Source organism: Strongylocentrotus purpuratus, unplaced genomic scaffold, assembly GCF_000002235.5.
Source record: "Strongylocentrotus purpuratus isolate Spur 01 unplaced genomic scaffold, Spur_5.0 spur5_scaffold_4, whole genome shotgun sequence".
In the NCBI taxonomy this organism is placed as follows: domain Eukaryota; kingdom Metazoa; phylum Echinodermata; class Echinoidea; order Camarodonta; family Strongylocentrotidae; genus Strongylocentrotus; species Strongylocentrotus purpuratus.
In genome coordinates this window covers 14,808,361-14,834,215 of record NW_022145610.1, presented here as the reverse complement: position 1 = coordinate 14,834,215, position 25,855 = coordinate 14,808,361, and the positions used below count along the sequence as shown (strand labels likewise).

General features: G+C 38.4%; 1 protein-coding gene across 2 annotated transcripts in view; it reads right to left on the bottom strand.

Annotated features, from left to right (window-relative positions):
- The window catches only part of LOC591670 (coiled-coil domain-containing protein 18), a 31,174-nt gene continuing 5,319 nt past the window's right edge, over positions 1-25,855 (bottom strand). For both annotated transcript variants that reach the window (XM_030998161.1, XM_030998162.1), the window contains exons 5-29: positions 25,394-25,503; positions 24,523-24,651; positions 23,501-23,597; positions 22,835-22,956; positions 21,930-22,188; positions 21,256-21,401; positions 20,646-20,806; positions 19,659-19,879; positions 18,906-19,046; positions 18,544-18,654; positions 17,982-18,116; positions 17,340-17,534; positions 15,938-16,105; positions 15,158-15,300; positions 13,831-13,994; positions 13,196-13,409; positions 12,685-12,784; positions 11,815-11,931; positions 10,865-11,008; positions 8,976-9,128; positions 6,643-6,831; positions 5,570-5,782; positions 4,302-5,331; positions 2,981-3,107; positions 1-2,400 (exon numbers count right to left, since the gene is read on the bottom strand). In XM_030998161.1, coding sequence (XP_030854021.1) covers positions 2,319-2,400; positions 2,981-3,107; positions 4,302-5,331; positions 5,570-5,782; positions 6,643-6,831; positions 8,976-9,128; positions 10,865-11,008; positions 11,815-11,931; positions 12,685-12,784; positions 13,196-13,409; positions 13,831-13,994; positions 15,158-15,300; positions 15,938-16,105; positions 17,340-17,534; positions 17,982-18,116; positions 18,544-18,654; positions 18,906-19,046; positions 19,659-19,879; positions 20,646-20,806; positions 21,256-21,401; positions 21,930-22,188; positions 22,835-22,956; positions 23,501-23,597; positions 24,523-24,651; positions 25,394-25,503 — 4,671 coding nt within the window. In that variant the 3' untranslated portion in view covers positions 1-2,318. The remainder of the gene's footprint in view (positions 2,401-2,980; positions 3,108-4,301; positions 5,332-5,569; positions 5,783-6,642; positions 6,832-8,975; positions 9,129-10,864; positions 11,009-11,814; positions 11,932-12,684; positions 12,785-13,195; positions 13,410-13,830; positions 13,995-15,157; positions 15,301-15,937; positions 16,106-17,339; positions 17,535-17,981; positions 18,117-18,543; positions 18,655-18,905; positions 19,047-19,658; positions 19,880-20,645; positions 20,807-21,255; positions 21,402-21,929; positions 22,189-22,834; positions 22,957-23,500; positions 23,598-24,522; positions 24,652-25,393; positions 25,504-25,855) is intronic.

The window sequence follows — 25,855 nt, the reverse complement described above, 5'->3', positions numbered from 1 at the left end:
TTTGTAGTTTTTACTCTATATTCATCAGTCAAGAAATTTATTTTCTTTCAAATTTTCTCTTTTTTTGTTGTTGCATTTTCTATGTACATGTAATATGTTCTATAATTTCTATACAAATAAATTAATTGCTGTAGAAATCTTGTTGGAATGCTAGAAGGGGAAGCATGTACTTACTTCATTTGGGATACAATTAAAATCATTTAATATTTGGCCATCAACAAATCTAACTAATTACTCCCTTAAAGTAGTCACCCGAAGAATCAAAAGTGTTTTGAATGACGCAAAATTCATATCATGATGAAGGGGAATAACTTCTCTCTTCAAAATATGTTTGGGGCCCAAAGTAATTATCTCTCAAAAATGTTAATTTTGAGATCCAGATTGTCTGCCTTCAGCGGTCCTCCGTAGTGTCAAGATTTGTGACGTCTCATGCAAGACACAGCTAGCCACAAAGCAGCATTTTACGCCTTTCCATGATATTTATATGATTTTTCAGATAATTATTCGTGTTTTTCAAGAGAAAATCTTTCCAACCATATATAATTTGTCCATAATTATCATTTGTCTTGATTTTCTTTGGGTGACTACTTTAAATACTGACCCTCTTTTCTCAAATCATTTCCTGAAGAATCTTATAGGTCATGCTCATATCATATCATATCAAATGGTACACCAAAATGGCATGGATGAATTGGAATGTTGATGAATAGCTACAGACAATCTAACTCATTTGAGCAGGAGGGTAGAAATGCTTGTATCGATCCAAGTATAAGATCACTGGAATGATTTCTGCTGCTAATTGAAATATATGAATACATGTACACACACCAAGATGTCATGCTATACATTGTTAAATCACAAATAAACCAACAACAAAAAAACCACTAGAAAATGTACACATACATGTATATTAAATAGTCATGGACAGAGATGTTGTTTTCAAATTCCGATTTCAAGAAAAGAATGTTGGTGAGGAACACTTTAGAAGTTGCGTATTTTGTTTTCTACGAACTCAATGTACATGAGAGACACAACACACATATAAGCATAATATTAATGGCCTAAATTCACAAAGGAGTTTTATCTCAATCCATGGTTTAAAGCAGTAGTAATTTTACTGACATCCCTACCACTGCTGTTATGTATTTTCAATTGCGCCATCTTTCAGCGAAGGCGGTACATAGAGCCATTTTGACTTCCTGTACACAAGCACCATCATGTGCACCTGATCAGTTAGTGATGCATTGCAGGGCATGGATGTTGACACATTGGGAACTTGTGAGCAACAGGTGGCAGTATACGTTAATCTGAAGTACAGTCAGTAGAATAACCTGCCTTTTAACCTCCATAAAAATAACTAGCAGGCCTAGTACATGTATGTGCATGTCCTCATGTGCATATGATTACTGGTATCCGCATATTTCCCCCCATTTTTTTTACACCTTGGTAGGGGTTTAAACCTCGGCTTAGACCATGATTTAATTAATTAAACCTCCTTTGTGAATTCGGGCCAATAGGATAAATCACACAAACAGGTGCGAGTGGTCACCTGCATTTTATATATATATCGTCTGTTTGGAGCCAGAAGGGTGTTAATTCATACACTTAAGTGCAGAGTTAGTGCCCTTCTGACACTGAACTGCGCCCCGTTTTATAATGATTTGATATCAATCGCAACTTATTTCTGATTGATATCAATCGCAACTATGACATAAATAGATAAGAGACTGCAAACTTGCGATTGATTGGAGGACTTACGATTGATTTGGATCAATCATAACTCTTTATAAGACGGGGCCCAGATGATATGTATTGATTGAACAACTTTATTTTCTAAGGCAAGCTGAAACATGGCAGAGGCAGTCCTTCAAATCACAAAGATGAAATGACTTTTTATTGCTATTAGAATAAAACAGTACCTAATAGACTATCCTGAGGCACTCTGGTGACTAAGTTAATGCATATACATGGCAGAGACGGTCTTTCAAATCTAAATAATGAATAGACTTTTTATTGCTATTAGAATAAAACAGTACCTAATAGACCATCCTGAGGCACTCCAGGGAATAAGTTAATGCATTAACTGTCTACCCACCCACCCACCAACCCAGCAACAGAGTGAGAAGAGTTTGATGTCTTTGTTATACAGACCCAATGTGGAAGAAACTGTAGAAAATAAATCAATCTTTGATAAAATAATCTACAATAATTTTATTAAAAAAATTTTGCATTCATAAATGTAAGCAGATCATGTAGTGATTATGTGTGGTTTATAAGTGTTGGTATTGTTGTTGGACTTTACGATCCAAATGATATGTTTAAATGACACCAAAAAGTTCATCATCGATCTTCTGCCTGCGGACGTCGTTGGCTTTCAGTTTGGCTTGTAAATCAGCAATACTGTGAGATAGAAAAGACAGTATAGTTTATGAAATGGATTTGTTTTATATATATATATATATATATATATATATATTTATGTACAAAAAAATGAACAAAATATGCCATCTTCCATTGTTTTCATACAAGATACATGTAGCACTATAACTCAATATTCATTCCATGATATTCTTCATGTTTTGATGCAATATGAAGAAAAATGATGTATGTCATATAGGACACTTGGCATGGAATTGCCCTTTAAGTGGACCATATCTTAAAGTACAAGAAAAGTAGATGTGCTACTGTACTGTGCAAAGAACTTTTTCTCAAATCCATTTACTTCAATCATGACTCAACTCAAATGAAAGCAACTTTAACGTGAAAGGATTTACATTATTTTGTTTGCATTTTAACAAACCCTATTTAGAGGTATCAAATTTCACAATGACCAAGTGTAAAATGATTTTTATGCTTTTTGACAGTAAAGTAAAGTATTGGCACAAATATGGTGCTCTCCTGGTGTATGTATCACTGAATTAAAGTGATCTAAACAAATACAGGACGTTAGTGTAAAGACTAAAGGCTTTAACAAACTTACTATTCTGTAGGCTTGAGTTGTTGGTTGGTGCTCTTTGGTTGTGCCTTGCCTTGCGATGCTAGCTTAGCCCTCTGATTGGCTAGCTTCTGCTTTAGAGGCGTGGTCTCTGTGGAGCTTCTCTCTTTCTCTAGAGGAAAAGTAAACAAAAATATAATAAAACATAAACTATTTGATTTGCTGGAGAGAAGAGAATTTTTCTTCCTTTGTTTCTGTTTTGTTGTTTATTTCTTTTTGGGAGGTGGTCCATTTAATCCACAATATATACTCATTTACTGTGCATGTGCAAAAGGTTTCACATTTGTTTGTTTCTATTTTGGCGTTTATTTCTTTTTGGGAGGTGGTCCATTTAACCCACAATATATACTCAGTTACTGTGCATGTGCAAAGGGTTCCCCTTTAATACATGTACCTGTCTTACCCAAATATACTGATGAACGAACAAATTAAAATTAAATACAAAGTCGAGGAAGCAGGAAAACATGCACTTTTGTCCACTTGTTCTCTCAATGATCACACATTTCTACTTAATACCCAGGGGAAAGAATAATACTTTGTTATTCATCGTATACTGGATAGTTATGTATACGTTCTATTTCATAACTTTAAACCATGTAAAATGCATTATATTATTGAATGTTGAATTGTATATCTGATTTCTTGTTAAATAAATGACTGTTCTGTTGGAAATGAAAAATAAAACTGAAACTGAAACTGAAACTGTATAAAAAAAACAACATAAAGAATTTAGTTAAGTATAAATTGTGATTGTCGGTTTTTTACTAGTTATTCTCTGATGCTTTGATCATATCTTTCCTAATGCCTTCACATTCTTTGACCACATAAATAAATGATCATTATTATTAAAGATAAAGGCCAGTTATTGTCACGCGATTGCATTGTGAAAGAAACGTTGTGGAATCGATCAGAAAAGGTTGATCATCTAGCAAAAGTATTGGTGTGTACTGCAAGGTTCTGGAATCATCAAAATGATAAGAAATTTGGCCCAGTCATGGTAAAGTTATAAGCACTGTACACAGAAAGATGTATATGGGACTGCGCACACGTGCGCGACACATGCGTTTATCTCTCACACACCAATAGATAAACTAATTTACCAAATATATCAATTAGTAGGCAGTTTCCAGGCAAAATTGTTATCATCATGTAATTAGTCAAAACATATTCTTTCACATGATTGGTAATAAAGAGCTTCCATTTCATTTTTTGAAATTGGGGCGTTTCCAATACTGGTCTTTACCTTTAAAGAAACCCATTAATAAGTGTATCCAATGGTTTGTAGTAAATGATAAACTATACTGACCAGGAAGATTGGGAGATTTTGACTGCTGCCCTCCTTTCCTCCCTTTGTTCTTCTTCCCAGCAGCAGTCTGGCTGCTTCCTCCTTTTGAAAAGAGAGCTCTGCGGGTCGGTGAGGAGGTCTTCCTGAGTGGTATGCCACTTCTCCTGCGGGGAGACTTCGGCGAGCGAGGGACAGAATGAGAGGACGGTGAGCTGTTGGCAGTTTTGAGGGGGGTGGGAGGAGACGAGGAACCTGTAGGATCAGTAGATACAACGCTGCTATGGCTGGACATGACTAAAAAGTTACTATCAGAAAAATCGTCAACGTTCAACCAATTCTCATCCATGTCATTGACTGGTTGCGCAGTGCCCGTTTCGGCCACAATCTGTCTGTTCACAAAGTCCAGCATTGCTTGGAATGTTCCAGGATCCTCTCCCTCCTGACCATTTTCTGCTAGCCTCTCTATTCCAGATATGACCGAGCTGCGTTCTGTCACCTCGGACAGAGCATCCATTTTATCAACGAGCTTCACATTCGCTCGGTTGACCGTTTTCTCACTCCACTTTGACAGTTCAACCTGAGATCTGCTGTGACTCTCTTCAGTCCTACCACCTTCGTACGTATGAGCTATATTCACGGCATGTGCTCTCCTTTGAGATGAGGATGCATCACGAGTAAACAACATATCTACAGAATCTTTCTGTCCAGGAGACACCGATGCTGCATGATCAACGGTCGCCAACCTCTCCACTTGGTCCATCTTGTTCGGTCTCTGGGTGTCGAGAGACGGTCGTTCAGGATCCAGGTACTCGTAGCTCAGTCTCCCGGGGCTTCCTCCATATCTGTAGTGGCTAATGGGTGGTGATGGATGGTTGGATGTGCAGCTCATGTTTAGGGGGTTGGTGGATGGAGAGGTGTAGGGACTAGTAGGTAAGGAAGATATCCTCCGAGATGTACTCTGATGGGGATGGGGATCTAGCACGGCCTGAGAGCCAAACATGGCACGCTCGTAGCCGGACAACTTTGCCTTCAGGCGAGCTATCTCTGATTCCTACAAATATATAAACAAGATTGACTTCAATGCTATAGTTTCCTATTTTCAATAGAAGGCCCGTCTATTGTAAAAAATACTTTCAAATTCATGTTGAACTCTTACCATAACATCTCTGTCCGTTTCTCTCTTTATCTGTCTGTCTCTCTGTTTATCTGTCTGTCCGACTGTCTCTCCCCCCCCCCCCTTATATCTCTTTTCTCTCTCCTATCTTCATCTCTCTCTCTCTCTCACTCACCTTAATAACCATGGCTTCATTAGTAGCATTGATGACTTCCTTGGATGCTGTTAGATCAGCCTCCAAGCCAGCCACTTGTTTGGTGGTTTCGTGCAGGGCCTGGTTGGCTGCCTGTTCAGCTTCCTTCAGCTGAGCGATCTGGAGCCTGTGGGAGGAGTCTAACTGGTCATGAGAAGCCAGTAGCTGGGCATGGCTCTGCTGTAGCTCACTGACCTAAGGGAGATGAAGCGAATGAAGGCATAAGTGCCAATTGGATGGGTACAAAAAGTTAGGGATCTGCATACATGCCAACATTTGAAAATCAGAAATCTGTACAAATTATGCTATTTTAAAAAAAAAGAGGAACAATCCTAACTCTCCTATTCAATATTACAGACAAATTTGTACAGGAAGAGGAACACCTGCATTAAAATGATAATTATCTTCTCCCAAAAAGAGGAATGTTCCTCTTTAATCTGAACAGTTGGCATGTATGGATCTGTGGCAAAGTTCTACTTCACTTAAGACAGTGAGAGTGAATTTGAATATACAGAGAAACTACGCAGAGCCTGCCTGCAATACATGATGTAGCAGTTTCATATTCTTTTATAAAATAAACAAAATTATTTGGAGTATAATATACGAATGAATCCAGAATTATTCTCTTACATGGACCGTTTTTGTGTATGACCAGGACTTCAGTTCCAATACAATCTGAAATTAATTTCCTTGGCTTGAGCTTGGCATGAGCACTCAAGAAAATCTAAGGATGATGAACTGGATCAAGACAGTGAGTCTTGCAGATGAAATTTCTCTTCTATTACCATTTGTACCAATTTAGGGGCACCCTTTTTCACAAGGAACAGACAAAGACTAAAATTGTTTTTCCACAAACAAACTTTACGGCCTGAATTCACAACAGATTCATCTTAATCCATGGTTTAAAACTCTGTAACCATTGTTTCCATTTTTCCTCTTTCCAATGTATTGGCAAAACATGCATGTATAATTTCATGGCGGCAGTTTAATTCATGGTTAAAGCCATAGACTTAAGTAATTTCCTTCCGGAATTTGGGCCAAAGACACCCACCCACCTCATCTTCCTTCTGGTCCACCTCTGCATCTCTCAGCTTGGCAATCTGTTGGAGCTCTGAAGTGTACTGGGCCTGAAGGGCCAGCTCCTGAGCCCTTGTGGCCCCCACCTCCTCCGCTAGCCGTCCCAGGTCCTGGTCCTTCCTGCGACACATCTCCAGGGCATCCTGTAACTCACTTGTTAGGTTGTCCTGTACGATAATCATCAAAATAGCACTTTTGGCTTAGGGATAGCGCTAATTATATTTCACATACTAAGAATCTTGCTCTACGATTGGTCAAAAGAAAATCACGTTATGAAAGATAGTTCGCCCATTATTGATGGGGGAAGCAATAAGTTTGTTACACTGTGTAGATAGTACTACTATCTACACAGTGCAACGCACTTTCACTGAAGATTATCCAAAAGCGCACTAAAACAGGCGTAATTAAGCGCGCATTACCAATGAGCGCAATTAAAGGAAACACATGCGCGCACCGTACCCTCAAGGGGTTGGGTTAAACTTTTAACTTTTTCGGTGTGAATTTGGGCCTGGTGTCTTCCATGTAGATGCATACAGTACACGTCCTTTTCTTTTTTGTAGTTAAATTGTTTTAGATGTGGAATATAAAGCAAATAATCACCTTTTGGTTTCAGGCGATGGCAAACTATCACTTCCTCGTCGATCAGAATGTATACGCTATCTTTCCTCAGCTTCGCTTTGGAAAGATAGCTACATCCAGATTGCCTCGGAAGTGATAGTTTGTTCTATCACCTTCACCAACGGTAGTTATTTGCTTATTATTTGGCAATATCAATATGATACTAGTGTTCACATGATATGATACTACTAAACCCTGTCTAAGAACAAGTTTAATTCTGATTGATCGCAAGTCCAGAGCTGCAAATACTATCCTGTTGATATTAACCCTTACTGTACTGGGGGGGGGGGGGGGGGGGCCTGGGAGGCCCCCCCCTCGACATTTTCGAAGGTCGCGCAGCAACCGCTTGGAATTTTGAATTGTCGTTTCATGACTTTTTTCCCTCAAGTCTTGCGCACATTTTGATACCATTTTCGTCAAAATCGGATATACCTGTCAGGTGTTACATAACAATTAGTATGCGCATGTCATCAAAAAAGTGCTATAATTGCATAAATTCATGTACAAGCAGAAATGTGAAGATATGAATTGATATGAAATTGCTTTTATATGTTTCTCAGAGTAATTTGATGTATTCCAGAACAAAAGAATACATTAGAAATAAAACAATAGATATAATAAGAAAAAAAAACAATAAAATACATAAGAAAAGAAATAGTTGAAAATCGCATCAAATTTGCATAAATTATCATTATTAATTACATCAAATAACTATTTTGTGTTAGAAAAGAAGTTTCATATGGATAATGAGTTTCAACATTCAAAAAGTGCAGTCTGACAATTTTTGTAATGATTCTAGTCCCTAAATATAGTTCCAGATTTGATATTCATGAATGCGTAATTTGCGTATTCATAATTTATGCAAATTAACCTATGCATTTTCAAATATCATAAAAATAATGAAACCTCATGAATTTGAGATGAAGGAAACATTTATTCAATACATTTCCAAGATTCTTCACAAGTCTACGGACAAATATGTAGAGTTTTCTGTTAAATGCATAAAATTAGCATTTCGCATAATTAATTAGGCTATAACGACAAAAATTTGCATATTAGGAAAAAACTAATTATACCATCTTGTTCCTTACGTAAATATCTACAAATATGCAAATTTTCGCGTTCATCGGACATTTGACGGCCGAGATCATAGGGGGGGGGGCCTCCCAGGCCCCCCCCCCCCCCCCCCCCCCCCAGTCAGAGGGTGCTCAAAATAGCCCAGTACAGTAAGGGTTAAGGGTATAGGAATATCATAAAAATAGTTCTTTAGCAATGCAATAGTGATTAGGCACAAGTTTTGACCAATGAGAGACCTACAGTAAAACTCTGATACATGCTGGACATTCTAAATTTCCTTAACCCATATGCTTTTTTACTAAAACTATATGATAAGTACTGTAATTTTAATGTTTCTTTTTCAAGACATACATCACCATGATTCTAGTTGTTCAGGGGTAATAATGAGCACTAAAAAAAAAAGGATTCAGGAATTTTTTTTAGCATCTAACAACATTCCCCCCTTGTGAGTGAGACGATTGGGAAAAAATCAGGAACAATCGGGAAAAGAAGTGCAAAATCGGGAAAATAAGGGTAAAATCAGGAAGAAAAAAAATCGGAGGTAAAATAAAATCAGGAAAAAAAAAAAAAAAAACTGATTTAAATCGGGGTAATATCGTGCTTGGTTGTTACTGACCTGATTTCTCTGGGCCTGGGCTAGCTCTCTCTGTAGCTCAGTGATGTTGACATGAGCCTGCTGGGTCTGTTCCCTGCTTAGTCTAAGCTGCTGGCCCTGGTCTAGGTACTCCCTCTTACTCTCCTGCAGGTCCTCTGAGAGCTCCTCTACCCTCTGTGTTCAAACGTAATGAATGACGACTGTTAACCAACTCAAAACTGGTCTTAAGACACATTTATTCAAAATTGCTTTTGATGATTAACTTACTCTGTTCACATTGATGTGTATTTCATATCTATTGAAATTTGTAGGTTTATTTGCACTTTTTTGTTTTGTTTAATATGTAATTGTTTATCAGTCTATTTTGTTTGTTATAGCCCTTAGAGACTTTGGTGGTAAGCATTTTATAAGCAACGTTGTAATTATTATTTATGTTATCTTTGAAGGTTTCCATGGTAATGATAGATTTGAGCAAGGTTTGCGTTTACACCACATATTCTTTTTGATGGGGTTATTAGCCCTGAGGACTAAATAAAACGAGGACTACAATGGTAGGAATCCTCCCTAAGGAGTGGAGATGGTGCACACTTGTGTGCCAGCTTGAAATCCATTCAACAGGGGTAATAGTGATAATATCGCGAAGTACACTGCGAAGTACACTGAAGTATTTGTGCAATACGCTATTTATAAATATATAAAATATTATTTGTTATACTTGTAGTTGGCGCAGTAGAAAGACACCTTAAATCATGTTCTGGGCCCTCTTTCAGAAAAATTATCACCAATTACAAGCGGCAATGATTAACCCTTACTGTACTGGGCTATTTTGAGCACCCTCTGACTGGGGTGGGGGGCCTGGGAGGCCCCCCCCCCCTATGATCTCGGCCGTCGAATGTCCGATGAACACGAAAATTTGCATATTTGTAGATATTTACGTTAGGAACAAGATGGTATAATTAGTTTTTTCCTAATTTCCTAATATGCAAATTTTTCTCGTTATAGCCTAATTAATTATGCAAAATGCTAATTTTATGCATTTTACAGAAAACTCTACATATTTGTCCGTAGACTTGTGAAGAAATCTTGAAAATGTATTGAATAAATGTTTCCTTCATCTCAAATTCATGAGGTTTCATTATTTTTATGATATTTGAAAATGCATAGGTTAATTTGCATAAATTATGAATACGAAAATTACGCATTCATGAATATCGAATCTGGAACTATATTTAGGGAACTAGAATCATTACAAGAATTGTCAGACTCCACTTTTTGAATGTTGAAACTCATTATTCATATGAAACTTCTTTTCTAACACAAAATAGTTATTTGATGTAATTAATAATGATAATTTATGCAAATTTGATGCGATTTTCTTATGTATTTTATTGTTTTTTATTTCTTATTATATCTATCGTTTTATTTCTAATGTATTCTTTTGTTCTGGAATACATCAAGTTACTCTGAGAAACATATAAAAGCAATTTGATATCAATTCATATCTTCACATTTCTGCTTGTACGTGAATATATGCAATAAAAGCACTTTTTTGATGACATGCGCATACTAATTGTTATGTAATACCTTACAGCTATATCCGATTTTGACGAAAATGGTTATCAAAATGTGCGCAAGACTTGAGGGAAAAAAGTCATGAAACGACAATTCAAAATTCCAAGCGGTTGCGGCGCGACCTTCGAAAATGTCGAGGGGGGGGCCTCCCAGGCCGCCCCCCCCCCCCAGTACAGTAAGGGTTAATAGAAGATATGAAATCATTGCTTTTGCTTGGCTATGGGAAACTTTTTTACAAATATTTGAATTGAATTGATATTAAATGTTGAAATATCAATCAAATCAATATTTAGATCAATTCTAGGCTTGATGAAACACAGACTGTTACCGGTACTCACTTTCTCGATTTCTTTGATAGCACTGGATTTGAGTGTGATTTCATCAGTTTGTCTTTGCAGTGACTGTTCCAAGTCTTGAACCAGAAGCCTCTTCGTATGGTTCTCCTTGGTTTTTTTCTCCAGATCCTCTTCTAAACCAAAGACCTAAATGGCGAAAACAGAGAGTAGCGACATGGTGGATAATTCATTTCATATATAAATTGCACACGTTACATAGTTCTACATACAAAAGCTAAACAGGGTTTTCTATCAGCTGAAAAGCATTGATGCAGAGATGCCAATAGACCGAGTATCCTAAAAAATCAGATTTTGGAGATAAAAATCAGATTTTCACGAAAACTCGACACTACCACTGGCGCGTTGGCCCTGGGCCAGTAAAAATTCAGTAAAATTTTTATACTGATAAGAACGGTCAAATAATTTTTTGTTGTTCTTTCATTAAGATTTAATGAGAAAATTGTAAAGCAAAGTTTTTGTTGGGGTTGCGGGGGTTTACTTGTACATGTTTGTACATTTTTTTTTTGTTGAAAAATGAAAAATCGTAATTTAAGAGGTGATATCGTATCATCGTATTTCACTCTTATAATCGTACAAAATATCATTTAGTCATACTGGTTGGCATCTCTGCTTTAGGTATGTCTTTGCAGTGTTTGTTCTGGACGAGTAGTGTCTTTATCTAGTTCTCTTTGTTTCTCAAGCTTCTCGAGAAGCTTAGAGATCTGAAGAAGAAGGGGAAAAAATATTAAACAGAGGTCCCTAGATAATTTATTGGGAGATAACAAGGTTAAAAACTATTATTTAAAGTTGGATATTCCTTTTAAAATATGACAATAAATTGTGTACTATGCATTTACATTCAGCAAATGGAGTCGACACATTGCAAAATCTTTATTTGGGGTTACATATTTGACTGAATACTGGGCCAGGGATGTAGTAGCATACCACCATACCTGCTGCTTGCTCTGTTTAAGTTGATATTGGGCTTTGTTGAGACTGCTTTCTAGCTCCAGGATCTCTCTCTCCATCTCACTCTGTCTTTCCTTCACTGTCACATCCAACTGGCTCACCTAAACAGACAAGACACAAGAAGCACTTTGAGCATGTTTATATAAAGGCGCTATATAAATATTAATATGTATGTATGTATGTAAGGTCCTTATAACTCGGTGCCATTCTTTCTTTTTTCTTCACACAAATTATTCATGAACTCAGCATTTGCTGACAACAAAAATGAAATTTCTTCTTGCAAGCATATGCTTCCCCATGACTAGAAATTACTTTCTTGAATAGAAACATTTTGCTTTCAAATGTTGGCATCGTTTTCTTTTCATGGCCATAAGATAACGTACACTTTACTCTGATTACAACCTTAAAACAAACAAGCAACAACAAAAAAAAGAAAAATAAACAATTCAATCAACCACAAAATGTACAGTTAGTCACATTTAAAACAGTACGATCACACAATTCTCTCTGTGGCAAATTTGGAAAGAGTACAGGGATGGAAATTCTTATGACTATAATGATGCCTTGGAGAATGTAAGATTGTTCAAGCTCTGCAAATTACAGAGCCTCATTGCTCATAATGGATAGAATTCTTTTTCTTCTCAACAAAATCCTTTGCCAGAGCAACTGCTAGATTTATAGATATGCCTAATAGCTTTCTGACATGTAGAGGGCAATTATCTGTTAGAAAAATTGACAGGAAAGCACTTTCTGCCCAACTGATCATACAGTAAGCACTCAAAAGCAAAAGATATTTTTTGCTATGACACCAAACCACTCTCCATTATTTTTTGATAATTAAATCCTTTTCTCACCAGAGCAGATCTCTGTAGCAGCTCTCTTTGGCTTGTTCTCAGTGCTAGATCTATCTCTGCCACATCACGTTCCTTACTCCTCATCTCATCCTGGCTCTTCCTACAGGTAAAACAAATACAAAAGGTGCTAGATCTATCTCTTTTCATAATTATTACATATTTCGCATCACCCATGCCTCGGAGGGAAAAAGCGAACGGAATCACTGTGACCCTCAGGTCTCTCCTGGGATTGTGCAGGTGGACCACTTCACCGGGGTTTCCCTCTACTCTTATGCGAATAGAGCAGTTGATTCTTAAGAAAATTTCTGCGGTCATATCAGATGATCCTTGCAAAATGTTGTGTACCGTGTGACAGACATACATAGGACTTATATTTCTTCAGGAATGATCCGTGTTGTTACTTACACTAAGTCTTTTTTCTTAAGTTTGCATTGAAACAGCACTGAGAAAATTCTTGCTTTTTGAGATTTCAAGTCAAAATATGAATTCATATTAACATAATCCACCATACCTGAGAGACTCGTTGAGCTCCTGCACTCTCTCCTGCTTGAGCTTGTTCTCCGCCTTGCTTCTCTGCAGGAGCCTATGGAGCTCTCCCAGCTGGGTGGCAGCGGCCCTCAGATCCTCCTGGGCTTGCTGGAGCTCTGTGTCCAGGTGGCGACAGTGCTCCTTGGATGCCTTGGATTCCTCCTGGGTCCTCTCTAGCACCTCCTCCAGTTCTTTCACTGCAGAGACCAGTTTGGGTAGATGAATTATGGTTATGAAAAATTGTTATTAATGTATCAATACATAGATTGAATGAAAGTTCCATATTGTATGCAAAATCTATTACATGTACATGCTCAGATATTCATGTACATATGCTCAGCTATTCATGTATCAATATTAACTTTTTTTTTTACTCTCGACCATTTTTTTTTATTTCTGAAGAGTTACTTGGAAAAATATAGTAAAGTTTTAATCGCTTCATTTCTTTAAATAACTTTTACATCCAAACTGATGAAGAGATTCAAAGAATAATCTGTCTAAATACATCTTTTGATCTGTAATAGATATTTGAACAAGAATGATAAAATATCTTGCCCCCTAACAAATGACTATGTCTGTCTGTTCCACTGTCTGTTATCATGTAGCTGATGAGCTCACCTGTACTCTGCGCTTCTTCTAACTGGACCTTGTTGGCATGGAGCTCTTTCTCCAGCTGAGAGGTCTTCTCTGCCTGACTGTCTCTGTCCTGACGGGTGCCTCTCAGCATCTCCTCCAGGTCAGTCACCTTGCTCCGTGACTGCACCAGCTCAGAATGGGAGGAGCTGCACACATGAAAAACAAGCATACAAGCTAGTAATAATAATAATAATATTCCGCTTTTATATAGCGCTTAATACATCTACGATGTCTCGAAGCACTATATACAGATACACTATTATCCCGGTCAATGGATTCAATACTTGCCTGCACATTTTGTGCACAATCTCCACTCCCTGGCGAGCATTCCAGCCAGGCGTTACTTGATGCTCAAAAAACTGTTTGACCAACAATGACGGTCGCATCCTACCGGATACCCATTTAACACCTGGGTGGAGAATAGCAAGTGCAGGTTAATATCTTGCCAAAGGATATCAGTGTCGTGTAGGGATTCGAACCCTCGACCTTCACATCTTCTGTCAAGCGCCTTAAACCACTCGGCCACGACACTCCTAAGCTAAATCACTGAAGATGTTCATCTGATTGACAGGATGATGAGCCCTTTCATATATTGGTGAAGGCTCTGGACTCTCATACGAGAGGTCCAGGGTTCGATCCTCGCTCAGTACTTTATCCATGGACAAGGTGTTTTGCCCACATTTGTCCCTCTCTACCCAGGTGTATTAAATGGGTACCTGGCAATGCTGTGGTAATAATAATTGCAGAGCTTGCAGGAAGAGCAGTTTTTATATTGATGTGGCTACCTTGGGTAAATAAGACCAAATTATTATCATCATCATTATCATTATAAACTTGACAATCGGTGGAATACTTGCAGCACGGCAAGTGAAAGCTTATCGAAACAGAGAAGTTTCCACTGAATGTGAAAGAACTGATTTTCAAAAGCTAGGGTAATGGTGGTGTTTTGTAAATGCCTTGAGCGTCCCGAAGGATGGATGTGTCTGCAATATACAAGTATCTGACAGCAGTATAGCAAAAGATTTATAGCGCCCTGCTACAACAAAGGCCTCGTTCAAAACCACAGCGTTAACCCATTGCTTACCGGAACCTGGTGGTCTCTGTGTTAAGTCTATGGGAATTAGATACTTCAGTAGTCAACGGGTTAAGTGTAATACGCTTCACATTTCTGTCTGTTACAAAACAGAGATGGCTAAATACGCGCATTTGCCATTCACTTGCACGTAAAAAAAAAAAAAATTGGTGACTCTTTGCGGCTGTTTACGGCGTTATATCCGAGTGAAGATTTCTAGTGTAAAGGTATTCTCACCTGAGTTCTTGCTTATACTGTGCGAGTTGGTGGTTCCTCTCCTCTAGGTCCATGCAGGCTTGATGAAGCTTCTTCTCCATGAGCTGAGCCTCCTGAGCTGATGTAGACCTCAACTGGCTCAACTCCTTGGACAGATTGGACACCTAAACGGATCATAAAGTGGATGACAACAACGCCAACGGAAGAGGAGGAGGAAAAGGATGAGGAGGAAGAGGATGAGGAAGAGGATGAGGAGGAAGAGGAAGAGGAGGAAGAGGAAGAGGATGAAGAGGAAGAGGAAGAGGAGGAGGATGAGGAGGATGAGGAGGAAGAGGAAGAGGATGAGGAGGAAGAGGATGATGAGAAGGATGAGAAGGAAGAGGAAGAGGAGGAGGATGAGAAGAGGAAGAGGATGAGGAGGAGGATGAAGAGGAAGAGGATGAGGAGGAGGAGGAGGAGGAGAAATAGGAGGAAGAGGAGGAGGAAGAGGAAGAAGAGGAGAAATAGGAGGAAGAGGAAGAGTAGGAGGAAGAGGAAGAAGAGGAAGAGGGGAGGATTAGAACATGATATGAGTCGTTGTAGCTAAATTATTCAATATCTCTAAACTCTGTTCTCTATGGATGGAGGCAAGAAAGACAATCTGGATGATAACCTGTTGTTCTAGCTGCATCTCTTTATTTTCAAGGTCAGATATTCTCTCTGCACTCTCCCCCTTCACTTTTTCCTTCATCTCTCATTCAACCTTTGTGTTCCAATCACTATACTCTAAGAGTAGACATGAAAGACTATAAGGACAATTACCTGTTGTTCTAGTTGTGCCTCCCTATCTTCCAGCTCAGACATTCTCTCTGTACTCTGCTGCAGCATCTGTTGTCTTTCTCTCAAGGCTTGCTCCAGATCCGCCACCTTGATCCCTCGCTCCTCCGTCTCCACGGTGGCCTTCTTCCACCTCTCCTCAAGATCTGCAATCTGCAAATAAATATACCAGCAAAGAGTTACGATTGATCCAAATCAATCCTAAGTCTTCCAATCAATCGCAAGTTTGCAGTCTCCTATCTCTTATGTACATAGTTGCGATTGATATCAATCACAAATAAGTTCTGATTGATATCACCTCTTTGTAAGACGGGGCCCAGGGGTCACGGCTATGATGACGTTTGGTAGGTACTTTTACAACTATTCTTTCTAACTAGCATATTTATATATCTATATCTGCATCTGCTGTGTGCCCATGCCTTTAGCCATAATGCATGGCCGTCCAGAGAATTTGTTTATGTTGGGGACCGGGGTAAAATGCAATAAATTATTGAAAATTTATTGCATTTTCTGTTTTTTAATTTTTTTTTATGGAAACTGCCCCCTACCCTAGCCCCCGCTGCGTACAGTCATGGTTCAGTGACAAAGCAATGGCCTCGTAACTGTGAGGCCCTAGGATAAAAACCGTGTCGATGTGCTATATTACTGCCCTTTTGTGGGGCATTAATCCTCATTACTGTCTTTTATGACTTAAGGGCATAGGTCCCCTAGTTGATAAGCATAGTAGCATACACATGCTTTAACAGTCACGCAAAACACACATCGGCAAATCATTATTCAATAAAATCTGAGAATGGATACTATTATCTAATCTATTATTTTTAAAATAATTCCATAAATTGGGATAAAAAAAAAGATATTCCACCTTTATGAGCGACAGTGTATATTGTTAATAACACATCATATTTGTGTACACCCCCAATACCGATGTTCAACTGGAATGGGAGGCTCATCGGCCATTATGAAAAACATTGCTATCCTTTGGCATGACTAAATTAGGTTGTATAACAGCATGCAGAAGACAATTCTTTTTAAATACCCTCAGAATATAAGAAGTGGGAACTTATTTCTTGTTGAATGAATATGCAATCCTTTTACAATTCAAGAAGATAAAACTCTTCTGCAGCTTATGAAGTAAGACAGGAAAGTAGGGTGTGGATCAACCTTAAGAGGGACCCTACAGACTTCCTTTGAAGGAAGCGTCCAACTGATGGCAGCACATCGCTGTCCATGTTTTTTAACAGCACATCACTGTTTATGTATACATTTTGCACCTGGATTGATGCCTACACACATATTGGACATGGCACACACCACACTGCAGTGCGTAATCTTTGTTGCATCAAGAAGCATTTAACGAGGAAGAAGAAGAGGAAAAAAGACGAACCTCTCTGTCCTTGAAGGCCCTCTCTTGGTGGTGTTTCTTGTTGACCTCCTCTAACTGTGTGATGTACATGTTGAGTTCTTGCTTACATACTTCCAGGGCAGACTCCAGGTGGGCGAGTCTCAGGGTTCCCTCATCGGCCGTGCTCTGGAGGGTGTTCCAAAGCTTCTGGTTCTCCACGTCCTTATTAACTAACTCCTAAATTTAAAAAAAACACAAAAACAAATGACAAATACTTATGATATTGAGATTTAATATGTCATACTTGATGGTGTAATCCCTTTAGCACCCCGCTCAGGAAGCTGTACTGGGATGGTAGGTGAGGCAAGTAGCTGCAAGGAGTACCATCAAGTTCATGGGAGCGTTTTCTACAAAATAGTTTCGTACTTTCCAGAAGTAAGATTGTAGAACAACCTTACCTTGAATTTTTCACCTAATAGAAATTAAACATACAGTTTGTGTCTTCTTGGGTATTCTTGCCCCAACAATAAAAATAAATTAGGTCTACAAAGTGTCAACATTGAGGGTTTCTATCCACATTTCAACTGAGATAATTAATGTCAATGACAGCACTATAAACAAGAGTAAGATTCTGATTTAAGAATAGAAAAGATAACTCCTGAAAAAATAGGATTTGTATCTTACCTTTTGACTTTCAGCCAGATTGTTCTTGATTTTCATCAGCTGTTCTTCTTTCTGGCTTGCCTCCCTCTGAAGTTTAGTTCTATCTCCTTGCAGTGAAAGCATCTCTTGTGATTGCTGTTCCACCTTTCGTTGCATCTGGTGAAAATGTCAAAGTTCTTAAATCAAATGACCAGCGTTGGGTTCACTGCACCCTAGACAATTCCTTGTGTGTGTGCAGCAAATGGATACACAATCAGCAAGTGTTCATTGTTTGACAACACATTTCAGCCTGTATATCATCAGGTTTAAATTTCTTCACTTATTTCAATACAAAAATGGAAACAAATAAATATATAAATATGCTGGACTTGTGTTCGCCTCCTTCTGCAGGGCACACACAACATATTGAAAATGAGAAGTCTTTTACCTTTAGTTTGCCCATTTACTAGAATCTATGAGACATGTACATCAATGGACATCAATCAAGCAGAGTGAAATTACTATGTCCTGACACGGTGGCTGTCTGTTACTTTTTGTGTAAAATGTAGACTGAGCAATGGAAATGATGAGAATAGCGACATACCAGATCAAGTTGATGGTGTAGTTCTTGACACTGCTCTCTGTTCACTCTCTTGGTCTCCTCCATGCGAGAAGACTGTAGCTCATCGGATGATGCCTTCTTCAGCAGTTCATTCTGCCAAAAAATATTAATAAATAACAATAAATACATCACTTCAGGGTCTCCTAAAACCTAAAACCAAGTTAATAGTTAGATTCTGCTCATTAGCTGATGTTTCAGTGGTGTCATGTTGTGGCGTAATGGATCTATCACTTGAATCTAATTCAGTTTGAATTCCTGAATGGCACTTATGTTATTTATCTGTTAATTACTGACGCAAAGGCTTTCGAAAGGGTAACTCAAGCAAATTAAGTCAGCCAGCTTACTTTGGTGTCAGCTAGCTGTGTTGATGTCACATCAAGTTCCCTCTGTAGCTGGTCTATTTTAGCGACATGGACTGAGAAGGTTGAAGTCTTGTCTTCCAGTTGTGTCTCCAGTGCAGACAACTTGCCCTTGGCCTTCTTCAACTAATTAGGAGAGAGACAGAAGAGTGATTAGTATACAAATAATACACAGCGGTGAGAGCATTTTGGAGGTACCCTTGGAACAGTCTCACACGCCCGAGGCGGAAGCCGAGGGTGTTTGGACTGTTTCGAAGGTACCAAGTATGAGTAATTTTTAAGATTATGTTTTATTGTTATGTAAAATTAAGTTTTATAGCATGATTTTACTAATGACCGGTCATCATCCAGATTACGCAAAAGGCAAAATAAATGCCTGGTCACGTGTATGCTTTCAACCAATCATTTGATTAGGATCCGCGTCATGATCTTATAATAATCAAAAGATGCTAGCCAAAGGTATCATTCTGGGGGCTATTAACATTACTGTATCTCAAGGGCAGACATCTTGCCCTTGGCCTTCTTCAGCTTATACAAGAGAGACAAAAGGGTTATTAGTAATCGTAAGATGCTATCCAAAGGTGTCATTCAGGGAGCTTTCTTTTACAAGACTGTGTCTGAGGACCTTTCCATACGCTGGAATACAGGAGCTAACCACTTCCAGTACGCAATGGGTTAAAAACAAAATTTATTGTTGGTTGGTATCTGTGTGATATAATAATGTGTCAGGGGTATTACCTCCTTCTCCAAGTTGATAACACGACTAGACTTCTCTTGAATCTCTGTGTGAAGGTGAGTGAGTTGATCATCTCGTAATAACATGCGTGATTGAAGAGACGATTGGCCTGATTCAGTATCGGCCAGCTTCTGCTTGAGACGGCTGTTTTCATTCGTCACTTTGGTGGCTTCAGATTTCAGGCAGCCAATCACCTTCTCCAGTTCAAGCGCCTTCCTTTCCTCTGCAAGAAATTTGAATGGCAAAGTTTCTAACTAATTTCTAACTTCATAATCTTCCAAGAGCACACCACTTTATAATTTCAAAATGAAAATATGTGGTGCTGAGAGAAACTTGTGTGATTGTGTACAATTCTCATACTATCTGATGTTTGCATGACAGGTCAACCTTGATTCTTTATTGAGTTCTTGTCTAAAATTTTGATGCCAAAACCTTCATCATTTATATGCTGTAATCCTTGGAAATAATCCTCCTGATCCTTTAAAAATATCCTTTCCTATCGCTAAGTATGGAAACTGTCGGTTTAATAGATGACATAGCAGTATTGGCTGGGGGACATGTTCGGTAATGGAGCAGATATACGGGGTACTTGTCCTAACTGATAGTTTCTTGGGGCTTAGCTCTTGAGGGTAGTTATCCAGAGGGCTGTTAAACTTGTTGTTTTTGTAGTTCTAAGAGGTCACTATACATGAGAATGTAAGCTACTAACAAAACAGTTTTTTCACAACTAGAATTCCTTGGTGTGTCCCTAGACTAATAGAAGTAACACTATTGCTCACATCCTATAGGATCTCAGACAGTGTTTTTCTACTTATTTGATTCCTTCCATCATCCTACCAATATATCCATCCATCTATCCCTCCATCTATTCATCACCCATTCATTCATCCATCCATCCATCCATCCATCCATCCATCCATCCACCCACCCACTTATCCATCCATCCATCCATCCACCAATCCATCCATCCATCTCAAAGTGATACTAACCCAACTTGCTCTTTTCCATCAGAACCGCTAGCTGTGCCCTTAGACTTGTAGGACTCCTACTGGTGCTCACACCCTGTACGGATGACAGGCTGGGTTGGTGATCCGGGAATTGAGAGGACCTGAAATGCTGGATCTCCACTTCTTTCATTGCTAGCTGGTACCTGTGCAAGAAGTTATTAGGAGGAGCCGAGATCATAAGTGTCTCTATGGGATGTGCTTAACTTTGAATCCTGCCAGTCACTTCTTACAACCAGACATTTTCACATTCATGGTATTTTCGCTAAACTAACAATACTAATATGAATGTTACATGCTGCAAAATGATTACACCACATCTACTAAGTGCCAGAAGCCAGAAACTAGACGCACATGGTATACATGACCCCAAATATCCACAGATCTTTTAAATATGGAGAAGTCACACTTTGTGCATTTTATTTTTAGAACAATCACTGCTTAAGTCATGGATGTGCTTTTTATCTTTGTTTGCCCTAGAAGAATACTTCTACCTGTGTTTCATAGAATGTACCATCGATGCATACATGAATAATGATTATATAACTCATGTTTCCTAGTATTTGTCTCAGTGGGTTTTTATGAAAGTACATACCTGAGCTCAGACACTATGGTCTGACTGTTGGTAGATGTTATCTCCATATCAGTTTCAAAGCCAGAATCTCTGGTCGGACCAGCAGATTGTGCAGAGACCAGATCATTGAAGGACTGCCTCTCACTGGAATTTCCCCCTTTGTAACCCTACAGGAAACAAGAATGACATTAACAAATCACACACATTACATAACTTATTATTAGCAAAGAAAAGAAATTAGATAAACACAGCTCCCCTACACTGCAACAAATACTAATCAAACACAGAATGACGTAAAATCGGCAAACAAACCACTAACATCTCAAACATCACCTTCATGACCTGCCCAAATCAATCAAAATGTCTTTTATTTCATCATCATGCAATAAAGTTTAATAGTAACTACTGATTTCAATATTTTGGGACATTGCTGGGGTATTTTGGAATTGAGTATATCTATTTCAGACTTCCACAATCATCGTAAAATACAACATCCCTTAATCATCCCCATACCCCTATATTTCTAAGGATGCTTTTTCTAATAATACTTCTTAATTGGTTTCACACAATTAAACCACTCTGGGGAACACCTTGGCTTATGATGACCACTAACCAGGACATAAAGACAACCAGTCTACTGTATTCCTATTTCCCTCAAGTCATCTTTCTACATTGGCTTCACTCATAATCCATACCTCTCTTGCAGCACTCTTAGCAACCATGCCTTCCAGCTTCTGCAGCTGTTCACGGCTGTTCTCGATGTCACCCTGACACTCTGTGAGCCGCTCACTCTGCCTTGCAGTCAGCTCAGTAAGCTCCTTGTTCTCCCGGTCTCGGGTGAGGAGTGCCGACTCCAGGTCCTGGATCCTGGTGACGTGCTCCTGCGCCTCCCGCCTGGAGCCGCTGAGGGCAGTCTCCGTCTGGCTCAGCCTGTTGTTGGACTCCCTCAGGGTTCTGTTCATGGTGTGGTGAAGAAGAGAGACAGACAGAGGGGCAAGATGGGAGATATAGATTGGGGGGGGGGTGGTATCGAGAGGGGCATGAGAGAAGGGGAGAGAAAAGAGGTAAAAGAGAAAGAAAGAGAGAGGGTTGTGGTGAGGGAAGGAGAAAATATATCAGCATGGAAAGAGACAGAGGAAAGCAGGAATTTAGAGAGAGAAAGATAAAAATCAATACAATATACTCAACTCACACCAACCAGCTAACCCAACTCTATGAAATGCAACTCCAGCTGTGCTAAACATAGACGTAGATACAAGTTACCTTTACATTAAAAGGCTGGAGCATAACTCATTTTATACAACAACGACTTGAATTCTGATAGACTTGGTTCATTCAACAGAGAAATGATTAAGCCTTTTCAGGCTTTGCAATAAAGAACATAACAAAAGAAATCCTGAGTTTTCTTAAGGATGTTCTGCAGTAATGTATGTGTGCACCTCAGCTGCACAGGGCAAGCTGGTTGTGTACATGTATTTACAATAAGGCAGGCGTTTCAATACTGCAGAGCCGGGAGTGGCAAAGGTGACAGATACGAACGCTGTACAAGAACCCACTATTATTTTTCTTATGATTTCCAATGGAAAAACCAGGAACTCACCTGATCTCATCTCTGGCGTCCTGTAGGTCTTCCTCCAGGGATGTGGCCCTCTCTAGTAACTCCTCCCTCTCACGATCACAGTGCTCCAGACTGCCTCTCAGGTGCTCCTCAGAAGCTGCCAACTGCAGGGAGAAATAAATAATCATAATAATAACAACAGCAGCAGCAGCAACAATATCAATAAAATAACACTAACAATAAATAAAATAATAAATATAAAAATAATAATACTAATAATGATAGTATTCTGGGTTTATACAGTGCTCAATACATTGTAACAGTGAAATTAGTTTGGAGTTAAAGAAAATATTTTATGCTTGAAATTTTTTTATAGCTGCACATTCAAAAAAAAAAAAAATCTGAAATGTGGACTCCCATATTTTTCCTCTTCTGGTGTACTCTAAGACTATTTTTTTTTTAAATTTCAGAGGCATGAAAAGGCAACAAACATAGTCTACAACAACTCCAAACAACAAAATAATCCCAGGTATGCATGTCTTTTCATATTTGATTGCCCAAAACTTGAAAAACTTAAGCCCTTTTTTGCCAATTTGCTATTTGATTTTCAGATCATTTGTCATTGATCGGCGATCAAACTTTATCTTGTTTTTTTTTGTAAAATCAGAAAGAATCAGCCCCGATTCGATTATCGATCAATTGTTATACCATTATTAGTTGAGCCTGAGTGTCCGATCTGTAATTGTGAAGCTCTTCACTCAGCTCTTCTAGTTTCCTTGCCGTTTCATTTCTCTGCATCTCCATTCTGTGGAGGAGAATGGTGGAATTAAGATGAGCAAGGTAAATAAAACATCTCGGCTGCAAGAGAGTTCCAAATATTCTATCTTGGGATGCCGTGCACATGGAAATTTATGACTGCATGTCGGTAAACGATACCCATATCAAAACTTTAACTCATTGGTTGCTTTCTTCGCCTCCCTGTATGGTTTCTCCATAGGCACACGTGCAACTTCGCCCAAAACAATGGGCCCCAATTGAAGGAAGGATTGCTCTGGGCAACACAATGGCCTTGCAAAATAACCCATTTCTGGTCTTCATTAGCTCCACAACAAGCCTTTTAATGTTGGCATAATATTGTACTGGAATCTTTGGTATATCTATCCAATGTGTTTTTGTGTGTGGCATATAAAGAGTTAATCTGTTTCATCCATATCGCTGCTTATTCCAACTGATAAAAAGTAAGCCCAAATCATCTCAAAACAATTCTTCATTCATTTAGAATAATTCAACAAAAATTTATGACTTCTGTAATATTATGCTGTCAAATAACTTCTGTATTCTTTATTTAGTGCAAGGTGTATATGAATTTCCTTGGTACAGTATAATATTTTTCCCTCAAAGATAAAGTAATAGTACACATACATGCCACAACATTTCATACATAGGTCCATGAAACGCTTTTTATTTCATTTTCAAACTTACTTTGTGATTACTTTAATAGAGATTTGAAATAAGATTCATGTACACATTCTGTAATTCAGGAATAATGATTCAATAGGAAAGTCTTCAACTGTGTAATGTTATACTTGACCAGGGCTGAGTTACAATAACTGTTTAATACAAGCTACTAAAAACAATGGTGTTTCATTGGCTGAGAGCAAATTTGTCATAGAAATTTAGCATTTGTTATAGATAACAAGTTTTATAAAACAGGACCTAGATCATCTTACCTGTCTCTCAGCTTTTGTTCTTCCAGCAGCTCGGAACGGATCTTCTTCATATCCTGGCGATGACTCTGAATGAAAGACTCCTTGTCTGATAATTGCCTCCCGCTCTCATCCAGACTCTCCTCTGCCAATCTGCAAAGGGAACCAATATCAATTCTAAGGCCTCTAACATGCACTATTGGTCCCCTCAAAATTTGTGGCAGAAAACGAAGAACTATCTTTGTGTGTGAATGAATGGAAAGAGGGAGTGATAAAAGGTAGCCACAGGGCCCCCTCAGCACATGTGTTTATTTGTGGGTCATGAAATAAAAGTGTGAAGTGCACTCAAATGCATTTCATGTTGCTACAGTAGTATATTTAGCCCTTATGGCACATTATGTGTAAACTAAACTTTAGCATTAACTTCAAAAGCATTTCACAGCATTGTCACAGCCCATAATTGGTGTCCCCTATATTCTTGGACGGGTTAGTCTGAAATATATTTTCAATTGTTCATAATACCTTTAAAATGCACTTTTTCAAGTCATCAATTTTATTTGAGAGTGAAAATAGTACCGGTATGCACATATGGACAAGAAGTATCTTTCTTCTCTTTCTCTTTATTCCTTTAATTTGACACTAAAAATGGTGTGAACTTATTGACTAAAAGTCTCTTTATTTCTCTTTCTTTCTTTTAATTGAGAGTAATAATGGTATGCACATATGGACAAAAAGTCTCTTTCTTTCTCTTTCTCTCTTTTATTTGAGAGTAATAATGGTATGCACATATGTACAAAAATTCTCTTTTTATCTCTTTCTCTCTCTATCTCTCTCTCTCTTTCTTTCATTCTTCCTGTCTTTCTTTTCTCTCTCTCTCTCTCTTTCTCTCCCACACCTGAGAGCAGAGCCGTTGACCTTGAGTTCTGTCTTCAGAGAATCACACTTCTTCTTGAGGCTTGCAACGGTTGACCTACTCCCATCCATCTCAATGCCCAGCATCTTCAGCTAAAAAAAATGACAGTTTTTTGTTATTGAGTTGAATTTCTTTATTGTCATGCAAAAAATAAAATGAAGGCATAAAAATCGTCTTATGACTCACATTTGTATAAAATATAACAATACATTAACATATGATAGACAAATAACTACAAATAACAGAAATAATAATATATAAAATAAATAACAATGTAATAAAATCTAATCTCTCTGTTGAGAGCCAGAGGAATTATTTGATTATTTGTACTCCCCAGGCTCCCAACAGACAATACCAAGTTAAATATATTCTAGAAAATGGTCATGACAACAACAATCAATGAATAGTCAACAATGACAGTGAAGTAAAGAGTCAACAAAAATA